Source organism: Brachyhypopomus gauderio, chromosome 14 (assembly GCF_052324685.1).
Source record: "Brachyhypopomus gauderio isolate BG-103 chromosome 14, BGAUD_0.2, whole genome shotgun sequence".
NCBI lineage: Eukaryota > Metazoa > Chordata > Actinopteri > Gymnotiformes > Hypopomidae > Brachyhypopomus > Brachyhypopomus gauderio.
Genome location: NC_135224.1, coordinates 5913193 through 5940812, shown reverse-complemented (window position 1 = coordinate 5940812; position 27620 = coordinate 5913193). Strand labels below are relative to the sequence as shown.

General features: G+C 43.2%; 2 protein-coding genes and 2 long non-coding RNA genes across 8 annotated transcripts in view; 2 read left to right on the top strand and 2 right to left on the bottom strand.

Moving 5' to 3' along the window:
* The window catches only part of LOC143474515 (Fc receptor-like protein 5), a 94907-nt gene that overhangs the window by 39842 nt on the left and 27445 nt on the right, over positions 1-27620 (top strand). The gene's annotated exons all lie outside the window — the stretch shown is intronic.
* On the bottom strand, positions 84-17911 carry LOC143474525 (uncharacterized). The gene is made up of 5 exons (XR_013120806.1): positions 17711-17911; positions 11888-11984; positions 10611-10734; positions 10365-10490; positions 84-243 (listed from the first exon to the last, which is right to left on the bottom strand). It is a non-coding gene; the product is annotated as an uncharacterized LOC143474525 (long non-coding RNA).
* On the top strand, positions 11119-27251 carry LOC143474518 (leukocyte immunoglobulin-like receptor subfamily A member 3). Of its 2 annotated transcripts, XM_076972002.1 has the most exons (10): positions 11119-11150; positions 11727-11762; positions 16310-16582; positions 22115-22384; positions 22964-23236; positions 23608-23871; positions 24556-24837; positions 24986-25231; positions 26444-26551; positions 26743-27251. In XM_076972002.1, exons 1-10 carry the CDS (start codon positions 11120-11122, stop codon positions 26796-26798), a joined length of 1839 nt encoding a protein of 612 aa, XP_076828117.1. In that variant the 5' UTR covers position 11119; the 3' UTR covers positions 26799-27251. The 2 variants fall into 2 exon arrangements, with proteins under 2 accessions (XP_076828117.1, XP_076828116.1); XM_076972001.1 differs by lacking the exons at positions 11119-11150; positions 11727-11762 and having other exon boundaries at positions 14182-16582.
* LOC143474524 (uncharacterized) lies at positions 24661-26060 on the bottom strand. Its single transcript, XR_013120805.1, has 5 exons — positions 25924-26060; positions 25509-25605; positions 25189-25305; positions 24940-25091; positions 24661-24795 (listed from the first exon to the last, which is right to left on the bottom strand). It is a non-coding gene; the product is annotated as an uncharacterized LOC143474524 (long non-coding RNA).

Genomic DNA, 27620 nt, shown 5'->3' with positions numbered 1-27620 from the left:
ACCGCTACATACATTACTGCTGAACTTAGTACTATATGTAATTTGCGTTCAGTAATAGCTACCTTTGAATAAATTCCATTTTTTGCAGGGTTTTGGAGGCTTCGTCTTGATACTGGAGGTTGAAAATGTAGAACACTGCAAACGGTGCAGCAAGCCCTGATGCAAAAGTTGTCTGAATGCCCTCATAGACGATATGTCCCTCAATGCTGATCATCCACTTGCAGTTTGTTGTGGGCTAGTTTCCTATTAAAAAAATAAATTAAAAAAAACGAAATTAGTTTACATTTCCAGGACTTATTTTTCCTATTTTATGCAATGCCATCTGAGACATGTACTTTGGACTCATGACCAAAATATTTCTTTAAAATTGGAAGACAAAGGTATTTGCCTGGATTGTTAGATGGAGCTGTTCAAATGCAGAAAATAATTCTTTCATACCTTTTACTTTAGCTTATTTTTTTTATCAGCAAAATACATTATGTAACATTGAGCACCTACTTGTTTCTAAAATGTTTGTCCATTTTATCAGCTCCATATAATAATAATAATAATAATAATCTTTATTTATATAGCACCTTTCATACATACATGCAACTCAAAGTGCTTTACAGTATAAATAAAAGAAACATAAAAAGAAGACAAAAAGAAAATGTTAAAGAAATTAAAGTAAAATAACATAAAATGTAAAAAGTAAAGTAAACAATATAATAAAAAAGTAAAGTAAATAAAACTAATTAAGATAAGTAAATATAAGAAGATAAATATATAGAAACACTAACACTCCAGCCTCATATCAGTGTGACTGCAGTGCTGAAAATGATCCAACACCCCCATATAACACTGCTACTACACAGAAGACTTCAGTCTTACAGAAAAAAACATCTTCAATATGGTTACAGTTAATTTAATCTTTAACAAGCTTAGAAACTTAGCACATTGTATTTCGTGGCCTATTAAGAAATGTTTTCATTTGTATTCTTGTACCAAGGAGCTGTGTGTAACTGTTTTGTGCATGCTTTGCACTTCCTAATGAAGCAGGTTAACAGTTGTTGTGGTTGTGTTTTTCTGTGCTCATGCAGCTCTGTGGGTTTAGTCACATATTCACACCACCATCTAACACCTGTGGCATCACCTTTTTATATGCAACATTACAAAGAGTCTCAAATCAAGTACATGAGCAAATGGGGCAAAGAACAAGTGTTACTGTATTTTCTTACTCCACCCCTTGCAGCCTATTGCTCGTTCTTAGAGTAACGTTCAGTCAGATGGTATTTGGCCATTATGTAATGCTGACATGACATGAGCTTCACATGAATTCCAAGGAACTTCCTGTAACGCTGTGTAGCAAGAGGCAGGTTGTAGGTGCAGAGGGGAGCAACATTATTTTTTTAACAGCAGTTCCACATCCACAGTCCACAGAACGATCCATCAAACAGCCACGACAGTCTGGCATGGAAACAAATCCAGTGTACATCACCAACAGTGAAACAGAGATGTCACGAGGCACGGAGAGAATTGCTGGCTAACAATGACAATGTCCAGTGGTGAAGGAGAGGACACACGGGGTTAAATACATAGTTTAGAGGGAAAACAGGTGAGACTAATAATGGGCAAACACTTGAAGGGATGGAATGGTAAACATGAAATGAAGGAAAATAATATGGGAGGAAGTTGAATTGTGGTACGGCAGGGCTGAAGTGACCGTTGGGGTTTTATAACCCTGATCTCTAAGAGGTCACACACAGCCATGCTTGTAGAGGAGACTTCATAGACCAGAACATGGCCAAAGAATCTCCTGTTTGGCTCCATGATCAGAAGACAGCAGGATGTCCAGATCTTCTCCCAGCCTTGTGTTGTGAGCTTTGCATAATGAGCAGGAGTGTTGCCTTTAACAGGCTCACTCAGCATTTACATATGTTGGTCATAGACCAGGAGCTGAGAAGAAGCAGGACTGTACAGATGAGGAGATCAACCTTCACACTAGACACAGGTGATTAGGTCCACTGGAGCTTTACTGATGATACGATGGTCAAACAATCCTAGTAAAAATAGGAGCAAATAGGCTACCAGGGATTAGGCACAAATTAGCAAGAGGTCAAGATACTAACTGGAGTGTAAGGCTCTGTGTGAAATAGCATACTACTTACTGCATACTCCACTCAGTATGTACTGTATAATGGATACTGGTCCCCATAGTAGTATGCAGTATTGTATCCAGGATGCAACAAACGCAAGTCATCCTACAAGGTCACGTGAATGTATTAATGTTAATGTCATGCAGACGTGAAAGACGCAGTTCTTACAGTCACTATGAAGCCTTCAGAATTTCAGGTAGACCAGTAGAAATCATCCAGTTATACAGCCGTGCATTCTATGTGCTTCTCTGAGCAATAATTCAGAATAGAAAGGTTTATAGAAGCAAACAGACAACAACACATGCAGAAGGAGGTGGTGCAGACACAACAGTTAATTTCTGGAAACCACAGCTGGTGCTCTTAGTCAGAATGTGGGGGATGTTGTTCGTGGTTAAGAAGTGTCAGGGGCCTCTGATTGCTTTGGGGACGGGCAGTGACATGCAATGGCAGAAGAACCATTGTCCAGTAATTTTACTTGTTATGATTTGAAATAATGCTTAGTACAGTGGGATGCGAAAGTTTGGGCACCCTTGTTAATATTCCTGATTTACCTTTATAAATCATTGAATGTTTGGATAAAAAAATTCAGTTAAATATATCATATAGGGGACAAACACAGTGACATTTGAGAAGTGAAATGAAGTTTATATGATTTACAGAAAGTGTGCAATAATTGTCTAAACAAAAATAGGCAGGTGCATAAGTTTGGGCACTGTTGTCATTTTATTGATTTCAAAACCTTTAGAACTAATTATTGGAACTCAAATTTGGTTTGGTAAGTTCAGTGACCCTTGACCTCCATACAGAGGTGACTCCAATTATGAGAAAGGGTAGTTAAGGGTGGCAATTGTATGTTTTTCTCCTCTTTGCATCTTCTCTGAAGAGTTGCAGCATGGGAGATTCAAAACAACTTTCAAATGACCTTAAAACAAAGATTGTTCACCGTCATGGTTTAGGGGAAGGACAACGAAAGCTATGTCAGAGATTTCTGTAACGCGTTGCCGCCGATCACGGCGGTGACGCGTTGGTTTAAACGTGGTGAGAACCCAAACGCTAACCAAAAATAAAACGGCAAAAGACAGCCAACCGAAACCTCCGCTGATGCGGGAAAAACGAAAATAAAAACTCAAGGGTAACAGAAGGATGACACGGAGGAACTCGACGTGTACAGGTCAGGTAAGTAAACAAACAAAAAACACGCGGAACGAAATACAACGCGTCTAATAAGGGAAAAAACAGGGAAACGAAAATCACACGGAGAAACCTCAACGTGTCAGAAGGAGAGGAGAAAAAATACACAAAACAAAAGACGAAGCTTTGGTACAAGACCTGTGGCTTCTTACCAGGTTACCTGTCAGACTGTCAACCAGAACACTGGAGGACAACCGACGAAGAACAGAGGGAGAAGAGAAAAAAACAAAACAAACCTGAGAACACTCAGGGGGGGAAACGAGAGAAAGAGAGCAACTAGAGCGTAGTACAAAGGTAAGAGAAAATATGGCTTAGGCTGTAAGAGTACGTGACTACAGACAACTTCATCAATGCGTTGCTGAAGTCGCCTGCTTTAAATAGGCAGCCGAACAGGTGTAACCTATCGGGCTCAATTACCCCTGGTACCAGCTCGCGGGCTCCGCCTAGTGGCGGCAGGAGGCACGTGCCTGGGTCCAACCCTGACAGAACCCCCCCCTCTAGGCCCGAGACCCCGCGGGCCCAGGGCAACAGCCCTGTCACGGTAGAAGGCCGCGATCAGGGAAGGGAACCCACGACCGCTCCTCAGGACCGTAACCCTCCCAGTCTACCAGAAACTGATCCCGCCCCCGGACCTGACGGACGTCCAAAAGACGCCGCACCGTGTAAACCGGACCACCACCAACCATACGCGGCGCAGGAGGAGCCGGGGCGGGAGAAGAACTACACAAGTACGGCCGGAGATGGGACACGTGAAACACCGGGTGGACACGCATGGACGGAGGGAGAACCAAACGGTAGGTGACCGGGTTGATGCGACGGTCGACTTTGAACGGGCCCAGGAAGCGAGGAGCCAGCTTCTTGGTGCCGCCCCGCACCGGTAAGTTACCCGCCGCCAACCACACCCGCTGACCAGGACAGCGCAGGGAGACGATGTTTGTCGGCGCTGCGGCAATAGGCGGAGGAGGCCTCCAACAGGGCCGAGCGAGCACGCGACCAAGCCTTGCGACAGCGCCGAAACTGAGCCACAGCAGAAGGCACAGCCACGGCCTGCTCGTGATCAGCGAACAGGGGAGGCGCATACCCGAACAAGCATTCAAAGGGCGACATACCCAGAGCGGAATGCCACAGCGTGTTGTGGGCGTACTCGGCCCACAACAGGTGGTCGGCCCAGGACGCGGGGTTAGAGGACGCCAGGCACCTGAGCGTCTGCTCCAGGTCCTGGTTTACTCGCTCGGTCTGACCGTTAGACTGGGGGTGGAAACCCGATGAGAGGCTGGCGGAGGCACCGAGGAGGGTCAAAACGGCCTTCCAGAAGCTGCTGGCGAACTGAGGTCCTCTGTCGGACACCACGTCCTGAGGAAACCCGTAGTTATGGACTACATGAACCAGCAAAAGAGCTGGTGCACACCTCGCAGGAAGCCACGAAGTCACGGATCTCCTGATCCATCGCAGGCCACCAAAACCTCCTTTTTATGAGCTCGGCGGTCCGCCTAGCACCGGGGTGCGCCGCATACCGTTCGGTGTGTCCCCATAAGAGGACCTTACGCCGGACGGTCGAGGGCACGTAGAGACAGCCAGGAGGAACACCGCTAGAGCCGGGTTCGTTAGCGAGTTCATCCTGTACTGCTTTCTCAATACCCCACCGGATAGGTGCGACAACGACTCCCGGGGGAAGCACGGTCTCAGGGGGACTGTCGACGAGAGGTGGCTCCCACTGACGGGACAAAGCGTCAGGCTTGGTGTTTTTTGAGCCAGGACGATACGACAACGTAAAGTCGAAACGACTGAAAAACAGGGCCCATCTGGCCTGTCTGGCGTTGAGGCGCTTGGCCTGCTGGAGATAGGTCAGGTTTTTGTGGTCCGACCAGACCAGGAAAGGATGGCGAGCCCCCTCCAGCCAGTGTCGCCACTCCTCTAAGGCCATCTTAACGGCCAGGAGTTCTTTGTCCCCTACGTCGTACCGTCTCTCCGTAGGGGTGAACCGGTGTGAAAAGTAGGCACAGGGATGCAGCTTAGGAGGAACCCCGACCCGCTGCGAGAGAACAGCCCCAACACCCAGATCAGAAGCGTCAGTTTCGACAATGAAGGGAAGCTCAGGGTCAGGAACCTGCAGTACAGGAGCACTGGTAAAAAGGCCCTTAAGGGTCTCGAACGCTTTCTGGGCTTCTGGAGTCCATGTGAACTTCCCCAGTTTTTTGCTAGTGAGAGCAGAGAGCGGAGCCGCGAGGGAGCCAAAATTCCTAATAAAGCACCTGTAGAAATTGGCAAACCCCAGGAAGCGTTGGACCAAACGCACGGACGTGGGCACGGGCCATTGAGACACAGCTTTGATCTTGGCGGGTTCCATTGCCAGTTTGCCTTTGGCAACGATGAACCCCAAGAAGGCTACTTCGGCGACGTGGAACAGGGACTTCTCCAATTTAACATAGAGGTGATTCTCGAGTAGCAATTGGAGCACACGGCGTACGTGTTGCTGGTGCCCTTGGACGGTACGGCTATATATTAATATGTCGTCTAGGTAGACGTAGGCGTAGTCGTCCAAGGCCTCCCTAAGGACGCCGTTAACAAACCGCTGAAAAGCGGCGGGTGCGTTCATGAGACCAAATGGCATGACTAAGTACTCGTAATGCCCAGAGGGCGTGTTGAAGGCGGTTTTCCACTCATCGCCCTCCCTGACACGCAACAGGTTGTACGCACTTCTCAAGTCTAGTTTAGTGAAGACCGTCGCCCGTTGAAGGGCCTCGAAGGCAGAGGACATGAGAGGCAAGGGGTGGCGGTCTTTAATTGTGATCTTGTTAAGCCCCCTGTAATCGATGCAAGGGCGGAGGCCCCCATCTTTTTTCCCCACAAAGAAAAATCCAGCCCCGGCGGGAGAGGTAGAGGGACGAATAGTACCAGCAGCGAGCGCCTTCTGTATGTAGGTCTCCATAGCCTTGCGTTCAGGTAAAGCTAGGGAAAACAAACGTCCCCTAGGGGGAGTAGTACCGGGCAGGAGGTTGATAGCGATATCGCAGGCTCTATGCGGGGGTAGGAAGCCTGCTTTGCCTTTGCTAAAGACGTCTTTGAGGTCGTAGTAGACAGCAGGAACCTTTTCTAAGAACGCTATCTTTTCTTGGCTCTCCCCGGATTTGCTGCAGCGGGGCACCAAGCACGACTGTTCACAAACCTTACTCCAACGGTTAATGGACAGATTAAGCCAGTCTATGTCGGGGTTGTGGCGTTGGAGCCAGGGAAACCCTAAGATCAGCTGTAGTTTGGGTGCAGCGATGACGTAGGGGGTGAGTGTTTCGTGGTGGTTCCCTATAGAAATGTTCAGAGGGACGGTTTGGTGGGTTATGTCCCCGGAAGTGAGCAGCCTACCGTCCACAGCGGACACAGAGATGGGCTTTTCTAGAGGAACCAGAGGTATGGAGAGTGAGGCTACGATAGCGGTGTCTATGAAATTACCAGAGGCCCCTGAGTCAACGAGAGCCAGGACCCGATGTTCGTCAGAACCTCTCCATGACACCACTACATGAGGCATCAGACCGCATGCGGGGAAATAGGTGCCATGACCCGTCGGTGCAACCCCGTTCACCGACGGGTCTGCCCTTTTCCCTGTAACTCGGGACACTCGGCGATACGGTGGTCAGCCCTGCCGCAATACAGACACTTGCTCTCTCGTATGCGGCTTTGTCTTTCCTGACGAGAGAGACGAGTGTGCCCTAATTGCATGGGCTGTTCCGACGACACGCCCTCCTCGTGTGTGGCCTTGCGCACAGGAGATAATGCCTTAACACTGGGCGAAACGAACAAACGACGGTGTAGTTTACGGTCCCTCAACCGATTGTCTATTCTAATGGTGAGGTCTATAGCGTCGTCCAGACCGCTGGGTGGCTCCCTGAGGGACAGTTCGTCCTTGATCTCTTCGCTCAAGCCTTCTATGTAGACTGCCCCCAGCGCCTCCGAACCCCAATCACTCTCTGCCACCAGTGTGCGGAAGTCCAGGGAGTATTCCGCCACGGTAGATCTGCCCTGTCGCAAACGTAACAGCTTGGAAGCAACCATACCCCCTGAAGCAGGATGAAAAAACGCCTGCCGCATAGCCCGAGAAAACCGTTCGTATGAGGAACAGAGCTCCGGCTGGTTTTCCACACCGGTGTAGCCCACCGTAACGCTTTCCCCGAGAGTAACGCCATAACATAAGCCACTTTAGCACGCTCGGTGGGAAAACGGGATGGTTGTTGCTCAAAGATAAGAGAACACTGTAACAAAAACCCCCTACACTCGTTGGGATCCCCGTTATAACACGCCGGAGCGGGCAATGCGGGCTCAGCACGAGAGTCAGCAAACAGCCCAACAGCCCCAGGGGAAACCAGAGGGCTGGGAGCCGCAGCAGGCGGATCAGGCTTTTGGACAGCGAGAGCGATAGCCTGGAGCTGGGTGTGAATCTCCTGCAACGCCTGCTCGTGCCTGCCAATAGCCTGCCCTTGTATAGCAAGGGCGTTTCGCATGTCGTCGGTGTCTGGGTTAGCTGGGTCCATAATAGGCTGAAGTTGTTCTGTAACGCGTTGCCGCCGATCACGGCGGTGACGCGTTGGTTTAAACGTGGTGAGAACCCAAACGCTAACCAAAAATAAAACGGCAAAAGACAGCCAACCGAAACCTCCGCTGATGCGGGAAAAACGAAAATAAAAACTCAAGGGTAACAACAGAAGGATGACACGGAGGAACTCGACGTGTACAGGTCAGGTAAGTAAACAAACAAAAAACACGCGGAACGAAATACAATGCGTCTAATAAGGGAAAAAACAGGGAAACGAAAATCACACGGAGAAACCTCAACGTGTCAGAAGGAGAGGAGAAAAAATACACAAAACAAAAGACGAAGCTTTGGTACAAGACCTGTGGCTTCTTACCAGGTTACCTGTCAGACTGTCAACTAGAACACTGGAGGACAACCGACGAAGAACAGAGGGAGAAGAGAAAAAAAACGAAACAAACCTGAGAACACTTAGGGGGGGGGGAACGAGAGAAAGAGAGCAACGAGAGCGTAATACAAAGGTAAGAGAAAATATGGCTTAGGCTGTAAGAGTACGTGACTACAGACAACTTCATCAATGCGTTGCTGAAGTCGCCTGCTTTAAATAGGCAGCCGAACAGGTGTAACCTATCGGGCTCGATTACCCCTGGTACCAGCTCGCGGGCTCCGCCTAGTGGCGGCAGGAGGCACGTGCCTGGGTCCAACCCTGACAATTTCAGCTTTCAGTCTCCAGTGTGAGAAACATTGTTAGAAAATGGAAGAAGACAGGTACAGTTCAAGTCAAGGCTTGAAGTGGCAGACCAAGCAAAATCTCGAATAAACAGAAGCGACGGATGTTGAGAACAGTCAGAGTCAACCCACAGACCAACACCAAAGACCTACAACATCATCTTGCTACTGATGGAGTCACTGTGCATCGTTCAACTATTCGGCGCACTTTACACAAGGAGATGCTGTATGGGAGAGTGATGCAGAGGAAGCCTTTTCTCCACCCACATCACAAACAGAGCTGCTTGAGGTACGCTAAAGCACATTTGGATGAGCCAGCTTCATTTTGGAGTAAGGTGCTGTGGATTTATGAAAACAAAATAGAGTTATTTGGCCATAACAAGGGCCGTTATGCATGGAGGAAAAAGAACACATCACTCCAAGAAAAACACTTGCTACCTACAGTAAACTTTGGTGGTGGTTCCATCATGCTGTGGGGCTGTGTGGCCAGTACAGGGACTGGGAATCTTGTTAAAGTTGAGGGACGCATGGATTCCAATCAATATCAGCAGATTCTGGAGACCAATGTCCAGGAATCAGTGAAGAAGCTGAAGCTGCACCGGAGATGGATCTTCCAACAGGACAACGACCCTAAACACTGCTCAACATCTACAACGACCCTAAACACTGCTCAACATCTACAACGACCCTAAACACTGCTCAACATCTACAACAACCCTAAACACTGCTCAACATCTACAACAACCCTAAACACTGCTCAACATCTACAACGACCCTAAACACTGCTCAACATCTACAACAACCCTAAACACTGCTCAACATCTACAACCACCCTAAACACTGCTCAACATCTACTAACACATTCATGCAGAGGAACAAGTACAACGTTCTGGAATGGCCATCTCAGTCCCCAGACCTGAATATTATTGAAAAGCTGTTGTGTCGCTTAAAGAGAGCTGTCCATGCTGGGAAACCATCAAACCTGAATGAACTAGAGATGTTTTGTAAAGAAGAATGGTCTAAAATACCTTTAGCCACAATCTAGACTCTCATTAGAAGCTGTAGGAAGCGTTTAGAGGCTGTTATTTCTGTGAAAGGAGGATCTACTAAATATTAAGTTAAGGTTTTTTTTTGGGTGCCCAAACATATGCACCTGCCTATTTTTGTTTAGACAATTAATGCACACTTTCTGTGAATCATATAAACTTCATTTCACCTCTCAAATATCACTGTGTTTGTCCCCTATATGATATATTTAACTGAATTTTTTTATCCAAACATTCAATTATTTATAAAGGTAAATCAGGAAAATTAACAAGGGTGCCCAAACTTTCGCATCCCACTGTATATTATCCAGCAGAGGCATCTCAGCACAGCAAGATCAGTGCACCATGAGTGATGTGAGGTCATGAGTGATGTGAGGTCATGAGTGATGTGCACAGGTGAGGTCATCAGTGAGGTCATCAATGACATGATCTCAACATTCCAATTCCACCAGCCAATTTGATGCAAAGAACAGTTGCAAAAAAAACACCCATTGCAAATGAATAAAAGTAACTTGTGAAACAGCCACACTAACGTGTCACATACACGGTGTCAGACAGAGAAGAGGGATTCGATAAGGGGATGTGGTGTGGATTCTTTTCTGATCTTGCCACGACGATGACAATTTTAAATATTGAGGAATTGAAACACAACGAACAGAAATACTTCCAGAAGTTGAGCTTTATTTAAACTCTGGGTAGTTGTATATGATGTTCAACATGATGGAAGAAAAGGATACAAACCTCAAGTAGTTTGGAGAATCTGGATGGTCTTCCAGACACTGGGCCAGTTTCAGTTTATCACAGCAGTGAGTCCCACCATGTATCTCCATGAACCATGATCGTCCACCACAGCAAGGACAGAGGGAGCTGCACAGATCAGCCATATTTCATTAGCCAACTTCACCAGTTTTATGGGTAAAACCAAGTTGTATATGACATTATAAGTTTTATATGACATTCAACATGATGGAAGAAAAGGATACAAACCACAAGTAGTTTGGGGACGACACTGGAGTCAGAAATATAAATGTGTCATATACAGAACCAGCAGCTGTTCACTCTCTAGTTCCTCCAACAAACTCACTGTTGCTTTTGCTCCTCACCAGCATATCTGCATATTTAATATTTTAAATTATTCAGTGTATAAGTGCCACATATGAAGATGGCTGATACTTGTATTTAATATATGCAGTTGTGTTCAACCCTAATGTGTCAGTCTTATTATTGACCAGCTGTACTTGTTATTGTATGAGTCTGGGAGGTGTTTTGGGGTAGATTACTTATTTTCATTACATGCAACATTCAAAACATGTTAATTTCACAGAATAGCTGATGAAGTAGTAATTGTTTTTAACTCTGAAAATGAGAGGTGTGAATGTTCATGTCTGTCTCTGCTCTGCTCTCTGTGTCTAACTGTAAGACCACAGGAAGTGCTCAGACTTTAAACCACATTATTGCTGTCAGTCAGTCAGTCAGTCAGTCAGTATTAGGATGGTATGGAGTTCAGACGTCTATCTGTGATGCTCTGTGAGTGAATTATGTCTTGGTCTTCATTACAGTGCATGCTAATATGTTGAAAGAGACGGTTTATGATGTTGTGTATGTGTATGATAATTGATTATATCAGAAGTTTAATTTCTCAGTTTGAACCTTTCAACTTTGTTATATTTGTTAGGCAGTGTTGTCAGCACTTCAATCATGTTAGTGACAGTATCAGTTGCTATGGAGATTAAATGAAAAGTGCAAAGAAAATGTCTGTTTGACATGGTACAGGATAAAATGGTGAACAATATGAACGTTTGTTCCTTTGAGTCTCCATGAGTATCTGAGAATAATGTATGTGATATTTGAAGCAGCATTAGCACAGATTCTGTTCAACTTGAGATGTTTAATCAAATTCAGCTCTGCGGGCATTTGGAGCCTGTGATACTGGTGCATATTTCCCGTTAATGCATAATGTCCTGTAATACTGGTGAATATTTGCCATTTGTGCATAATGTCCTGTGATAGTTGTTAAAATTTCACATTAGTGCATAATGTCCTGTAATACTAGTGAATATTTCACATTAGTGCATAATGTTCTGTGTTTCTCTGCATTTCTAGTCCTGGTCCTGCTCATCTGCAGTGTACAAGCTGAAGGTGATTCACACTCATATCTTCACTTAGATGTGGGCAGGTTTATTCACAAGGGCCAGTGGGACTACACATGTAAAAAGTTCATGCACAAATCAATACAAGCAACCCAGTATGAATAATCCACTTACTGAAGATTAAAACAGCTGGTTGGGTGGAATCAGATGGGTTTCCTGTTTGGTTGGAACTCACAGGCAAACAACCACCAGCTCTGTGTTAAAACAGAAACTGAAAGAGAAGTTCACACATGTTCCCACATTTAAAATGAAGACCTGCCGCAGACACACATGAAGAGGGGAGAGAGATAAGATAAGATAAGATAACCTTTATTGATCCCACGAATGGGAAATTCAGTTTCCCCAGGACCCCGGTGTAAAGCACCGAGAACCTGGAGTGGCCACACTTCAGGGTGCCGCCGTACAGATTAGGGAGAAACATAGAGAGATAAACATTAGGAGGAGACAAAAAAATATGACCACAGATTATTCTCACAAACAGGACAACAGTCTGTGTGCATGCAAAAAATCCCCATAGCACATACAGCATTGATAACACAGACAGTAAGCAGTGAGAGGCGAGATTCATTCAGAGAGGGAGGGGGGAGCCAGAGGCCTGGCACACAGTTTTTTGTGTCAAAGTTCGCGGTGGAAGGTGAGAGCCATCTCTGACAGTCTCTGTGTGGGGGTCGGAGCAGGTAACCAAGACAATGACCTTCTGGGAGAAATTTGTTTGGGTGCCAATACAGATAATCATGAATGAAGAATTTAGCAAGGAGCTCGTCCTTGAGTGTTTGAGCCCACAAACTCCTCTTAAGTCAGCGGTCTCCCAACTGATCCAACTTCACACGTAGAGCATTGATTCCATCCATGATCAAATCCAGCTTTTAACAGTCACAGTCTGAGTCTGAGTTCCAACAGCTCTACCCACCGCATCAATCAAGTTGGGCAATTTGCGTGGGCGTTCGATAACTGACCCCACTCTTTTAATTTCTCGATACACCAGGGCAACACCTAATCCATTCGGCAGAACCCCAGTGATCAAAGTTCCAAATAAGAACACGTCCTCAACATCTTCCAGGGAGAGAGGCGCAAGACACAAACTACGCCACGTCCCCCCTGAGCCAAACACAGGGTTCCCACACCTCGGTTAACATCAAATTCAAGGACCTTTCAATGACTTTCCAGGACCAACTTCCTCAAATTCAGGGACTGCACCTGGCACCATTTACCTACTCTTACCCCTGAATATGTTGTCAAAATAATGTTAATTCAATGCAAATTCAAAAGACCGAATGCCATTTCAAGCCATGCATCCTGAAATGTTCTGTGCATGACGTTAAGCACTGATTAAACGAAAACTTAATTCACACACAACATGTCTGGCAATTAAGCAGTGTACCTGTGAGAAGGTGACATTCACATAAAGCGGCTACACATACGTTAACTACATACAGGAAACACTAGCTTTCGGTGCTGAACAAACAAAGCAATTTCTCTACAGGAGAATGACCAAACTTTTGCAAAGTAAGTCAGCATAGGCCCTGTAGAATCAATATCATTTTAAATGAACTTACGTTGACACGTTGACAGTAGACAAATAATAATAACAATAATACACATATGCATATACACATACAGTACATGTCACCTTGTGGGAGGGGGGGGGGGCCCTGCCGGCCGCCCCCGTTTACAGCGGCAGATGTCCTGTTTTTGGTCACGTGATGTTCGTCCCTCAGGTGGGCGGGACCCATGATCCGTCTCACCTGAGGGTCGTTTGTTCGTCTATATATGTCTTGTCTTTGTACCAGTTGACTGCTGGTTATTATTTTCTTAATCTGGATCTATGTCACGGGTATTTGGTTTGCGCACTTTCTATTAAACCATCCTCTTTCCCTGAGACTTGGCGTGATCGCTTCCTTTTTAGTTGCTCACACTGCCCGTCACAGTACATACATAAAACAGAGGAGCAAAGCCATATAATGAGATTAGATTAGAGAAATCTGGTGTGAGATGATTCTTGCATTTTTCAAGTTTTTAAATCTACTTAATGATTCTTAATTAATTCAATCATAAAGAGAAAAGAAGGATTTTAACCACTCCACTTACTATAGTGAATGTGGTATTTTGCTAAAAGTACGACTACTTTTATGGCATCAGAGAAATCCGAACTTAAGTTTTCCGCATAAAGTAAAATGGTATCAAAAGAAAGAATGTTAAGTTTGAGATTAATTGAGTTTCTAGTGTCCATGCAAAAACTTTGTGAATATTGACATGAAAAAACTAATGCTCCTGGAATTCATCTTCTGACTTACAAAAGGCACATGAATTCACATCAAGTTTAAATCTTCTTTCAAGAAACATGGCTACAGGATATATCTTATTTATTATTTTGAAATGAGTCTCTATTACTTTAGAAGATATGGGCCATTTGACAAGCCATTGTGGTTTTATAATTTGTATTAGGATGTTTCTTTAAAGAATCTCATTCATTCAACTCTGAATATAAAATGACATTTTTGATTAATTGAATTAATGCTAAAGGAATCACTTTGCAGACTTTTTAAAAATCTTTATAACTATCATATCAGATCATATTTTTCAACAAAGGATGAGAAATTTAAAACATTATGACAATCTTTTTCATAGCAATCTTTTGTAAATATTGACTTCCTACCAACTTTGCCCTATTATTCCTTGACTGCGGTCTTCATCCATATGAAATTTCAAACCCCCCAAAATATTCAAGGACCTTCAAGGACGGCTGTCTTTTATGCCTGTTTTCAAAAACTTTCCAGGGCCTTGAACTTATTTTTTCAGATTCACAAACTTTCAAGGATTTCAAGGACCCGTGGGAACCCTGCAAACACATATCCAGATGAGGACAGTCCGTCCAGACATGTGGGTTCTCCCACACCATGACTCCACGTGGAAAAAATAATGCCAATTGCGTTGAGAGACCACTTGATCAAATCCATTTTCTTTGCTAAAGTTCGAAGAACAACGTCAGGAAACTAAGACGAGACAAAGAAGCTAAGCTAGCTGAAACAGAGGGAGTGCAGGAGCAGAGATAAAGTGCGCCCGCCTCTCATGAAAGCAGGGAGGAACAGGGAGAAACTCTAATACAAATGTAAATGAATTATATGAGCCAGTGTGAGTTTCTACACCTACTAACACAACATGCTTAACTAACACTTGTGTTCAGATACATCATTCACACTCTGGCAACACTAGCAGTGTCAGGGATGTTGGAGTGCAACTGTCTCACCAGAGTTCAAAGGTCAGCAGAAACCACTTCAGCTATTCTCATTTACCTTCTAATTATAGATCAGGAGTACCACACCAGTGGTGACCAAATAAGTCAAATAAATCCGCAGACACCAAATAAATCCTCAAACCCAGACAAAGATAACCACATGTATGGATGCACAAAGAGAGTAGACAGGAACAGACAGCACCTCCTCACATATATGATCATGATTAAGATTAAATGGGAGGATTTATATTTATTTTGACACATTTTAAACGGGTTTTCTAAGTGATTTATGTGATGAACATTTTCCTCCTTATCCTGGTACATTTAACGATTCTGTCAGTGACACTGTAAACGCAACAACCAGAACACTTGTTCTGAAGTTAAAATGAGGAAAGTGGTTTCAGTGAGTATAAGTTCAGCATTTTAAATCTCTTTCCTAAAATGGGAAAATGCACAGTACAATAATTTTACTATCAGACTTTTCACTATCAGACTATCCAATCAGGCAAGGCACACTCCACTATCAGACTATCAAAGTATCCAATATCAGACTATCCACTATCAGACCATCAGACAATTCACTATCAGACTATCCACTATCAAACTATCCACCATCCGACTATGCTCTATCAGACAATCCACTATTCGACTATCCAATCAGGCAAGGCAAACTCCACTATCAGACTCTCAGACTATCCACTGTCAGACTATCCACTATCAGACTATCCATTATCAGACTATGCTGTGGAGAGTCTGTGGAGAGTAAAGCTCCATAATAAAGGACCCTTCACGTCTCCTTCACTCCTCCTTTCAGTTTCTCCCATCAGGTCACTGTTAAGTTCCACTGGCTGAAAAAACACTATAATAATTAATATTAAGATCAATGTTGTTATTTAGTGATAATTAGTAGCTGTCATGGTAAAAGACTTTTTCACTACATCTCATTCAGCCTGTGGATCTTTATAGTAACAGTATGATGGGAGAAGCTGAAAGGAGCAGTGAAGTGGGTGTGTGGGGTCCTGTATTACACATGTAGCTTTAGTACAAAACCTGAGACCATGGGCTAAAGATACAGCCATATGAACTAGGAGAGTTCATGTTCATGTATTAGATATGGAGTAGCAGTATGAACAGTTTAGTGATCATGTATGAAGGTGCTGATTCCTCTATGAGACCACAGTCAGCAGAACCAAAATACACAGACCAGTGGAGCTCTCACACTGGTTGTACTGGGAACTGTATCTGTCTCACGTGTTCTTGTTACAATAGACACACCACATTATTTTGTTATTGTTCCACAGAAAGACCAACAGCTGTGGCCTCCATAGATCCTGATGCACAAGTATTTGATGGAGAGACTGTCACTCTCACATGTACCATAAAGGGAGGAGGTGACACTACGTGGCAGTACAGCTGGACTGAAGAGGGATCATACAGACATGTCCACAGTGGTCAGGTGTTCACAATCAGGCCTGTTACAAAGTCTCATACAGGTAAATACACCTGTAGAGGAATAGAGACAGGAGGATCCCGCTACTCCCACACTAGTGATGCTGTTACACTGACTGTATCAAGTGAGTCTGATCATCTCTTCAATATTCATTAACCTCAACCTCACCTCACCGTACACTCACTACTGTCTTCAGAGAGACTAGATACCTTCATCCTTACAGTGGTGTCTTTCTTAACTTTACTATGATTTTATTTTTTTTATTGCTAATTTACAACAGCAAACCCAAATCTGGAGACCCTGTTACTGTGAGAAACTCTCACTTCACCTCTACTGACACTCACGCGTCTTGCACTGTCATAGAGGTTTATTCTTTATTTTCTATATTTGTACCCTTCCTTCGCCTGGTGATGCTGGGATTGACTCCAGCCTCCCATGATCCCGACTAGTGGGATTAAGCGGTAAAGAGAATGGACGGATGGATGGATGGATGGAAAATACTTATTAAAGAACATTTAGTATTTTATTCTTAGCCACCGCAATGTGTCATGGTAGTCTGTCAGCTACAAAAAACTATCTGTTTCTATCCACAACTGAAAATGGAACCAATGTTAAATGTTGTGGCAAACCCGAAACCCGACATATCTAAAGCAAATAAATTTCTTCTTGATAAAGTATATAGTACATAGTAAGGATCAGAGTCTTGTTAAAGTATACTGCTCAAAAAAATAAAGGGAACACTCAAATAACACATCCTAGATCTCAATTAATAAAAATCTTTGAAATCAGTTGAAAATCTCTTATTTCTACCTGTTGTCTGTTCCATTTGCACAAGAGCAGTTGAAATTGATTCACAATCAGTGTTGCTTCCTATCTGAACACGAAATGTGGATGACTTGGAGTTACATTGTGTTTGTTGTTTAAGTGTTCCCTTTATTTTTTTGAGCAGTGTATATAGTACATAGAGTATATCAGAAACATTATCACAGAACAATAAATCTTTACTATTCTTACATGTTCTTACAAAACGACCACAAGCAACACTTATATTACAACATGACTGGTCAGAAGTATTTATAGGAGAGACAATCACTCTTAAAAGCCCTATCCGGACGGGATTAGTTTCTCAGGGGGTCCTGGGGTAATTTTCTCTTTTACGGGGGGTCCTCTGTGATTTTAATCCCGTCCGGAACGAGCATGTCCGTGTTTTTCTCAGACGTCCTCAGAGAAAATTACAGGCGGAATTACCTACTGTTTTTCGCTGTACTCCGTGGTCGTCTGGTAATTTTAGTCCCGTCCGGATCCACATGTCTGAGTTTATACATGCAGACATCACCTCGCGTTTAATAAAACAGCTATATGTCCACTGCCACGCACCGTAGTTACACGTTGGGCGCGCGTTTTCACGGAGATCCACGTAAAGACAGCGGCGAGCGAAAATGGATTTACTGGATTTTTTAATGGATTTATTTTATTTTATTTAACGGATTTATTTAGCTATTTACATTCATTAGCGATTTTTTATAATGTGTTTTCTGTATTGGTTTAACAAAATAGCTTAACTTAAACGGAGATCTTAAATGCTGAACTGAACAGTAGTAAAGTTAAAAGTTAAAAAGGAATCATCAGAGTTGGCAGTGTGACATTAGAATTAAACATGCTATCACGTGATAAGGCGATGTCATGTGACCGAGAAAGCCAAAAACTCACGGGTCCTCCTGTTTTTTCAATTGCTGTCCGGATGCAAGAGTTTTATCACTGAGTACAAGGGTGAAATATTTTTCACAGACGTCCCCCTGAAAAACTAATCCCGTCCGGATAGGGCTTTAAATGTGACATACTGGAATATGACAGATTTGAGTGGAAATACAGCTCATCCCTCATTACTAGTGTCCTCTGAAACCAAAGACAGGGAGGAGCAGCTCAGTTGGGGCACACACGCCTCTATAGGCAGGAGAGGCAGAACTGCATCCGTGAAGGGAAGTGCTTGTATTATAGTGGGGCAGAACATATAAAATCACAGACTGTTCCGAGTTACAGGGAAAAGGGCAGACCCGTTGGTGACTAGGGTGGCTCCAACGAGTCTTGATGTATGCTCCCCAGCAGTTGGTTTAACTCCCCAGGTGACCATGTCATGGATGGATCGTTTGTTAGCCTTGGTTGACTCCGGGGCAGCAGGGAATTCTATTGACGCCTCCCTTGTCACATTCTTAAATATACCCCTGGTGCCGCTGGAGAAACCTCTCGTGGTGTCCGCAGTAGACAATGGAGTAGATCTAAGCCCAGCGGGTTACTCCACCCTCTCCCTATTCCCTCTAGAACATGGACCCACATATCCATGGACTTCATCACGGGTCTAGTAGTAGTTTGGTGCTGTATGACACATTTTACTGCACAACAAAATGATTTCACGTTGGTCTTAGAGGGCAAACGGTACGATTTGACTTGATGTGTATGTGACCTGGCTGGTGGGGACGGGAGAAGAAGTCTATCTGTGACCGTGCGTGTTGTGCTGAAGACGCTTCGTTCCACTCGCTGAACTGAACTGCTGCTGCAGCGCATCTGGTGTTAAAGGAAGAGAGAGCTCGGGTGTGTGCGAGGTGGTGGCTCATTTCAGGCATTGTTTTTAATCGCTCAGGTTTTCAAAAGATCATTTCAGATTCAAACCGACCTCAGTAAAATGATAAAAAAAAGCCGGAAGTTTCAAAAGGGCACTTTCGTTGATAAAGGGCAGAGTTGGTGGTGCTTTAGCACCACCTGATGTCTATGTGTGCACGCCACTGCTAATATCCATGCATTAGGTTAATGCAATTAGAGACATAATTTTAATTAATAATGTGTTTCTATAAAAGGAAGTACCCCATAGGATTTGATCCTTTAATGGCAATGGCTGAACTGTCGCTACAATGAAGTACATTCCCGTACCCGCAGTGTGATAGAGCGCACTAATGTGCCTCGAGTCGACACAGCCGGAGGCACCCTGCTTTACCATCCCAAGAAAGTCCGCCATATAATACTAGCCTGTTGCATTTTACACAATCTATGAAGCATGGTGTTCCTCTACCTGAAGCCGTGGTACCCCATGAACGTATTCCACCACTGGTTCTAAACGAAGCCCCCAGTAATGATGCAGTCAACGCACGTCAGCGCCATGCGCCTGTAAATTTGGCGTGTATAACTCAAATTCAGTCTTTTTTTGTTTGTTCCAGTTTTAGTTTATTTTTCCCCACATTTTGCAATGACTGTGATATTTTCTGTAAACTCGAACTTATACTTCATACCTCCGTTATGCTGCGCTCGACTGATGATACACTATTAACTTGATCTCTGATTTCTTTCCAAATCCTGGCCTTTTCAGGTGCTGTGACTCTGGTACTTACACTACTAAATACAAATTTCTGGTTAGCGTGCACTTGAGTTAAGATTACTGCTACTTCTGCCTCTGAGAAATTCCTTTTCTTCTGGCGTTTCCCTGTCATTTTGGCATTTCTGGGAGAAGGGTAACGCTGCAGGCCGGAGCCCCGGTGGGCGTGGGTAAAGGGCGGAGTATGTGTCAATCATTTTCGAATGCAGACAATCAGATACTAGACTTTCGTTGTCAATCAATTTTTATTAAGCCAATTATAAGCCAGAGTTAGCTGTCAATCATTTTTTACTGCAGCCAATCATCTTAACAGATCAGCCAAATGAAGGCGGAAACTGCACGGAGAAGCTCTTTAAACAGAAGTATATGCCATTCTTGCACAAAAGTAGCTGAATAAAAACATTAGAAGAGCCATGACTTTAGACATTTTTATATCAAAGTTTAAAATACTTCTCACTTGTTATTCTGGAACGACAGTTTAATGTTTTTTTCCCTTTATTGCACGTATTGCATACTTTACATCATGTGGCGAGTGTAAATTGTTAGCGGAGGGGAGGTGTAAATGGACACAAATTAAGTATTATATCGCGATCGATCGCCAAGTATAAACGCCTCCGCCGAGCAGAGCGTTGAGTAGCGATTTCGATTGGAGGATCGTGCTCTATTTTTTATTATTAATTTTTTGCTGATGCTGGTCCAGCGTGTCGCGTGCCACTGATTATGCCTCGGCGTGCCAACGGTGGCCCGCGTGCCATAGGTTGCCAACCCCTGCTGTAGAGCCTTTGATTATTAAAACCATTGTAGAAATTAGGCTCAGCAAGTAAAGTAAAAGAAGGACGCGATCACACAGTCTCATTGAAAATGTAGGAGTTAATGAATAAAGTGCACCAACGCAAAACCCGTAACATAATCCAAATAAAGTTGGAAGACTAGTATTGTTTTGATATAATCAAATAACGATGGAGTGTTGGAGTTATCGGACAGAGTTGATCAAATCAGAGTTAATCCAACTCAATGACTCCCGCAAAGATGTAATTAAACTCTGCCCACGAATTTCTCTTGGCGAAAGATACACGGTGAGCATACGATAGCTAGCTAGCTCTCCATAATTATGACGATTAAAAGCAATGCCTGATTATATAAAAAAAATACTGGTCTTCAAACTTTATTTGGATTATGTTACGGGTTTTGCGTTGGTGCACTTTATTCATTAAATCCTACATTTTCAATGAGACTGTGTGATCGCGTCCTTCTTTTACTTGTGCTCCATTGCTGGTCACATCTGAACTTAATTTCTACAATGGTTTTAATATTCAAAGGCTCTACAGCAGGGGTCGGAAACCTATGGCACGCGGGCCACCGTTGGCACGCCGAGGCATAATCAGTGGCACGCGACACGCTGGACCAGCATCAGCAAAAAAATTAATAATAAAAAATAGAGCACGATTCTCCAATCGAAATCGCTCCTCAACGCTCTGCTCGGCGGAGGCGTTTATACTTGGCGATCGATCGCGATATAATACTTAATTTGTGTCCATTTACACCTCCCCTCCGCTAACAATTTACACTCGCCATATATATATATATATGATGTAAATGATGCAATACGTGCAATAAAGGGAAAAAAACCTTAAACTGTCGTTCCAGAATAACAAGTGAGAAGTATTTTAAACTTTGATTTAAAAATGCCTAAAGTCATGGCTCTTCTAATGTTTTTATTCAGCTACTTTTGTGCAAGAATGGCATATACTTCTGTTTAAAGAGCTTCTCCGTGCAGTTTCCGCCTTCATTTGGCAGATCTGTTAAGATGATTGGCTGCAGTAAAAAATGATTGACAGCTAACTCTGGCTGATAATTGGCTTAATAAAAATTGATTGACAACGAAAGTCTAGTATCTGATTGGCTGCATTCAATAATGATTGACACATGCTCCGCCCTTTACCCACGCCCACCGGGGCTCCGGGCTGCAGCATTACATATATGATTTCTGGCGGGTGTGCGTTGCCTTTTATGGTATTTTGGGGGCGTCGCTTTATGCAAATCAGATGTGTTGTGAACACGCTCGTGAATCCGCAGGTGATTGATATTTATCAACGTACGCACGTGAATCCGAAGAAAATTGGTGTTTCCGACATGTTTGTAAATTAGGCGAAAATATTTTGTTCGGTTTAATTTACGAAAACATTTAAGCACACCTTTACTAAAACATTGATAAATGAGGCACATTGAACTTAAACAACTTCTACTTATACAGTGAGCGAATCTCATTCATTCAACATTATATCTCAACAGATAAACCCACAGCAACAGTGACTGTGCGTCCTCACAGCTCCATCTACACTGGAGACAACGTTACTCTGAGCTGTGAGGTGCAGTCGTCTGTAGGATGGAAGTTTCTCTGGTACAACTACAACGTTCCAACGTTCAGGACCAGTGGAGATGATCACACTAAGACAATTAGTGAGACAATGTCTACTGTAGGAAGTTTCATGTATGCCTGCAGAGCAGAGAGGGGAAACTACTACACACGTGACAGTAATTGGGTCACAGTCACAGTAACAGGTATGTTTTCCTGTGTCATTTCCCTAGTAATATAGCTTTGAAATTTGAAAAATGTCACATTTATTTTTGGAAAGCAAGACCACAGTATTATAGTACATAATGTAACTGCAGCAGGGAGGGGTGAGAGGTGAAGGGTTTGATTGATCATCTTCATTCTCTATAATGCAATCAAACAAACAGAAATTAAAAGGCCGTCGAGGCAGCAGAGAAGCTCAGAGCTCTCAGTGACATCTAGAAGCATCTATGCACAGTGTTGGTGCGTCACTGACAGTCTTGAATGCAGCAGACTCAGTTACAGGGACTGTAGTCTCACTGTGCTGAGCTGAATGCACAGCATCGAGGGCAGGAACCTGTGCACCTTAAACTGGGCTTTAAAGAGGATGATAATTAATAACCAACAGGTAAAGGTAATTATTAATAGTGAGATGCTGATGACAGAGGGAGTGGTTGTGAGGAAGGGTGTGTGAGTGGGCGTGTCCATGTCAGACTGGGACCAGCGCACCATCACACATAGATGTGTGAACAGCCTCATCAGTGCTTTTTAGTTGACGTTAGAAATATCTTGTTGTCTTTCCACAGAAAGACCAAAAGCTGTGGTCTCAATAAAACCTGATCCACAGGTATTTGTGGGAGAGACTGTCACTCTCACATGTAACATAAAGGGAGGAGGTGCCACTAGGTGGCAGTACAGCTGGGAGAAAGAGAGATCAAACAGTCCAGTTTTCCATGAACAGGTGTACACAATTAGTGGTGCTCAGCAGTATCATAGAGGTAAATACACCTGTAGAGGAACAGAGGCAGGAGGATCCCGCTACTCCCACACCAGTGATGCTGTTACTCTGACTGTATCAGGTGAGTGTGGTCTAATCTTTATTTATTATTCATCACAACATCACATGACCACCATGAAGTCACACTGAACTGAAATAACCTCATGCCACATTGACCTGAAATTGACTTGTTCTGGTTGAGTGAGATACATTAACTGAACATACCAGTGGTGTAAAACCAGCAGTAGTTCTGTAGTCCATCAGTCTGAGTTAAATACTTCACTGTCAGGTTCAGGTCACCAGCAGATCAGATCAGCATCAGTTCCTCCTCAGGTTGAGATGTTACATCCTAGTATAGTGTGTGTCTCTGTTAAATCATGACTGTGGTAAATCTTCTGGAAGCAGTGTGTGAACTCGCTTTATGTCCTGAACCATTTGATTCATCTTCATCAGCAGTGAAACCTAAACCTGAACTCACATCCAGCCTTCAAGGAGCTGCACTGATAGGAAACCCAGTGACTCTGTACTGTAAGCTGGAGCAGTCTGCTGGGTGGAGGTTTTACTGGTCCAAACACACACAGAACCTGGAGAATGAGACCAGCACTGAAACCAACTCCACCTCCTCCTCTGATGGAGGCCAGTACTGGTGCAGAGCTGGAAGAGGAAACCCAGTCTACTACACACACTACAGTGATGCACTCTGGGTAAATGTTACTGGTAAGGATGTTTCTGCTAAGTGATAGTATATACTGGTGAACACAAACAGGATCCATACAGCAGAGGAGACACAAGGCTGGTTTAGACTGATGGGTTGATGACTGCACAAAAGAAGCTTCACTGAGTTCCAGCTACAGACACAGGCAGGATCTCCCAGTGGCAACATGTATGTGTCAGTACCAGCATAAGTGGTAGAGCAGAGCACCACCTTTAGACTGGAACACAGTGTTACGATCCCAGTACATAATGTTAATAATATAGTGTTAAGATCCCAGTACATATTGTTAATAATGTTGTGTTAAGATCCCAGTACAGTTAATAATGTCGTGTTAAGATCCCAGTACATAATGTTAATAATGTAGTGTTATTATCCCAGCACAGATAATATAGTATTAAGATCCCAGTACAGTTAATAATGTAATGTTAAGACAATACAACTAACAGTAAAGTTTTAAGAATATAATACAGTTAACATTAGCATTAGGGTAATATCAGGTGTGTATTTGTGTGGTTAGGAGGAAGGCAGTTCTTTACATAAATTACATCATTTATTTACTTTTCCACACCACAGTCTGAATGTCTGAATATTTTCTGTTAGTTAAACTGTCAGATTCCCTGTAATACAATGAACTGTTCATTTAAATAGCAGCTTTCTACAATGTCTGATCTGTCTGCCTTTGACAGGTGTGTCTTCTCTAGTCTATCTGATCATCAGTCCCAACAGAAGTCAACACTTCAGTGGTCACTCTCTCTCACTGAGCTGTGAGGACCAGAGTAACTCTACTGCATGGACAGTCCTGCAATACACACACAACAGGAGTGTGTCAGATTGTTCATCAGGCTGGGGATCAGTTACAGGATCTACATGCACCATCAGCTCTCTCTCCACATCCCACACTGGAGTCTACTGGTGTCAGTCTGAATCTGGAGTGTGGAGAAATTTTCCTGTCAACATCACAGTGCACGGTGTGTCTCCAATAATGTCCATATCTGATATGACTAGGGATAGAATGCAATGAATATACATTTGATTGTATTGTGAATAATATTTTGTGCATTTAAAGATACCTGTGTGCATTTTCCACACTTTGTTTTCTCTGTCTCTTTTTCACAGATGGTGATGTGATTCTGGACAGTCCTGTCCACCCCGTGACTGAGGGAGATTCTCTCACTCTACAATGTTTATGCAGCCAGACACCTTCAAACCTCACAGCTTCCTTCTATAAAGATGGATCACCCTTTCAGACCCAGACCACAGGACAGATAACCATTCCTGCCGTCTCAAAATCAGACGAGGGTCTCTACTACTGTAAATACCCAGAGAGTAGAGAGTCTCCACACAGCTGGATCTCAGTCATAGGTGAGAAATCCATCTCTTCATATTTGACTTCTTTTGGATTAGATCAGGATCTGTCTTCACACCTTGTTTTTATTCTTGTGAAAACATCAAAAAATTATTTACTATTTTTTACTCTGATGGGATAATTAAAGAACCAATTAATCTAAAAAACCATGATTAAGTCTAGGATACTCTAAAAAAGAAATGAATATCAAGAATAGTTGCTAATATGAAACATTTATTCTGACAGTGAGTGATGGATTAAATGTGTAAGGTTTTATATTAGAGGACTACAGACCATAATGACTCAGCATTCAACTGCATGGCCGCCTTCTTCCAGCTCCATGTACAAGGATGTTAAAGGAGTAAAACACACACTTTTACACAGGCTGATGCTGAAAGGCAGACAAGGAGTGACAAATTAGTTTTCTGTAAAACAATTCAGCTAAACACGTGAACAACAAATTTGTGAAAGTGGATAAAATGTCAGATTTCCTCTATGTTGCATTAAGGAGTTACACAGGAATAGACAGGGATCTCTGTAATCCCAGATTACCAACACCCTAGTTGTGACGCAGGGACAGAAGCAGCAGGAGGCAGAGGCTGAGAGCGACTGGTTTTATTATCCATAACGAGGAACTTAAATACTCAGGCCACAAGGCAGAACAAACATGAAATGGAAACTAAAATGAAGAGCATAACAGTATACATACCAGTATAACCAACGGAGCACGCTGGTCTTAGCAACAGAGCAGGCTTCTCCCATGGTGCGAGGTGAGGGTGCAAGCTGAATGCACAACACTGGACAGCACAACCTGTGGGAATAAATACATCCCTGAACTGATTATGTGACAGGTGTCAATACTCTGGTGATTGGGATGGAAGGAATGTCCTGGTATGAGAGGGTGTGCTCTGTGTAGTTGTGGGCGTGCGTGTGAGAGAAGAGGTTCGTGCGTGCGCCCTCTGGTGGCTTCCAGGCTGACCCACCATGACACTAGTAGGCTAGAAGACTAAATGCTGATCTTTTCTCCTCCTCTAGTGAAGCTAGCTATCTTTATAGAATACATGCTAGTATGAGTGTTATATTTGACTCTGTGCCTCTCCTGTCACAGCTTGCTGCTGGTAGCTGCCACTCAATACAAAGTGTGTGTGTGTGTGTGTGTGTGTGTGTGTGTGTGTGTGTGTGTGTGTGTGTGTGTGTGTGTGTGTGTGTGTGTGTGTGTGTTGGTGTAGTTTCTGAAGCCCCAGTCTCAGTCCTCAGACACCTCAGTAGTCTACTGGCAGCTTCTCCGTATGTGCTCCTGTCCTTTATCTTGGCTGTCAAATACTACAGAGCTCAAAGTAAGAATCATTTCCTGACCATCTACTTACTAAACTTTACAAATAGTTCTTTGATTTGACTAGTTAAGGAAAACAGTATTTTAACAAAAAAACAAGCAAATAAATGAATAAATGAAATAATGGGATAAAATACACTAGTAGAACCCAACAAACAAATATGCTTTATTGTAACACTGATTATTGTTTTACAGCCACACTTGATGAGAACCGACTATATGAAGTGACACAGGCTGAAACGTCTGCTTAAGGAGATGAAATTCTGTACAATTCAGTGCTGTGTTTTTACATCAGTATTACAGTTCAGTTTGTTATAAAGCTCTGCTTAGGAAGATCTGAGAGGACTTTCTCCTCACTTGTCAAAGAGAAACCTTTAAGACCAGCACACCTTGTACTGTGATTGAGGGAGTGGAGTTGTAGAGGTGTGTCGGGAAGTGGGCGTCTCCCCTGAGCCCCGGTCCCAGCCTCCCGTGAAGTCATTTAAAATTACTCATTTAAAAATAAGTACTTATTAAAAAGTAATTTTTAATTAATTAAAAAAAGATATATAATAAATATATATTTACATATTTGATATAATGACTTATTTTGCAAACAAATGTTTATATTACTTTAATATAGTATTTGGCAAATGTTCTTTGTGAGGTTAGCATCTTTATATATGCTATTTCAGATATATCGTGTTATTTATTTTCTGTGAATATGCTTTATTCAGTCATGTGATCTTTTTTAACATTGCTGAAAGATTATTCTACTCTGTGTTAATGTAATAAATAATGAAGTTTCAGATTTCACCAATGTATTACATTTGTCATTTGTATGTTTTGGGTAAAAGTCTTGATTTACTAAGATAAGATTTTACTTTTCTAAGAAACAAAAGACTGAGTCTTGTAGAACCACATTTTATATGAAAAGATAAATGGGGGAGACTGTGTATGGTTGTAACACTTTTTGCTTCAGCACCTGTAACTTAAGCTAGACTTCTCAAACTTTTATACAAAGTACACACATTTGTTTACTACAAATGGCACCAATTCAAACCTCAATTCAAATGTCACAGCCCTTGTGAGAT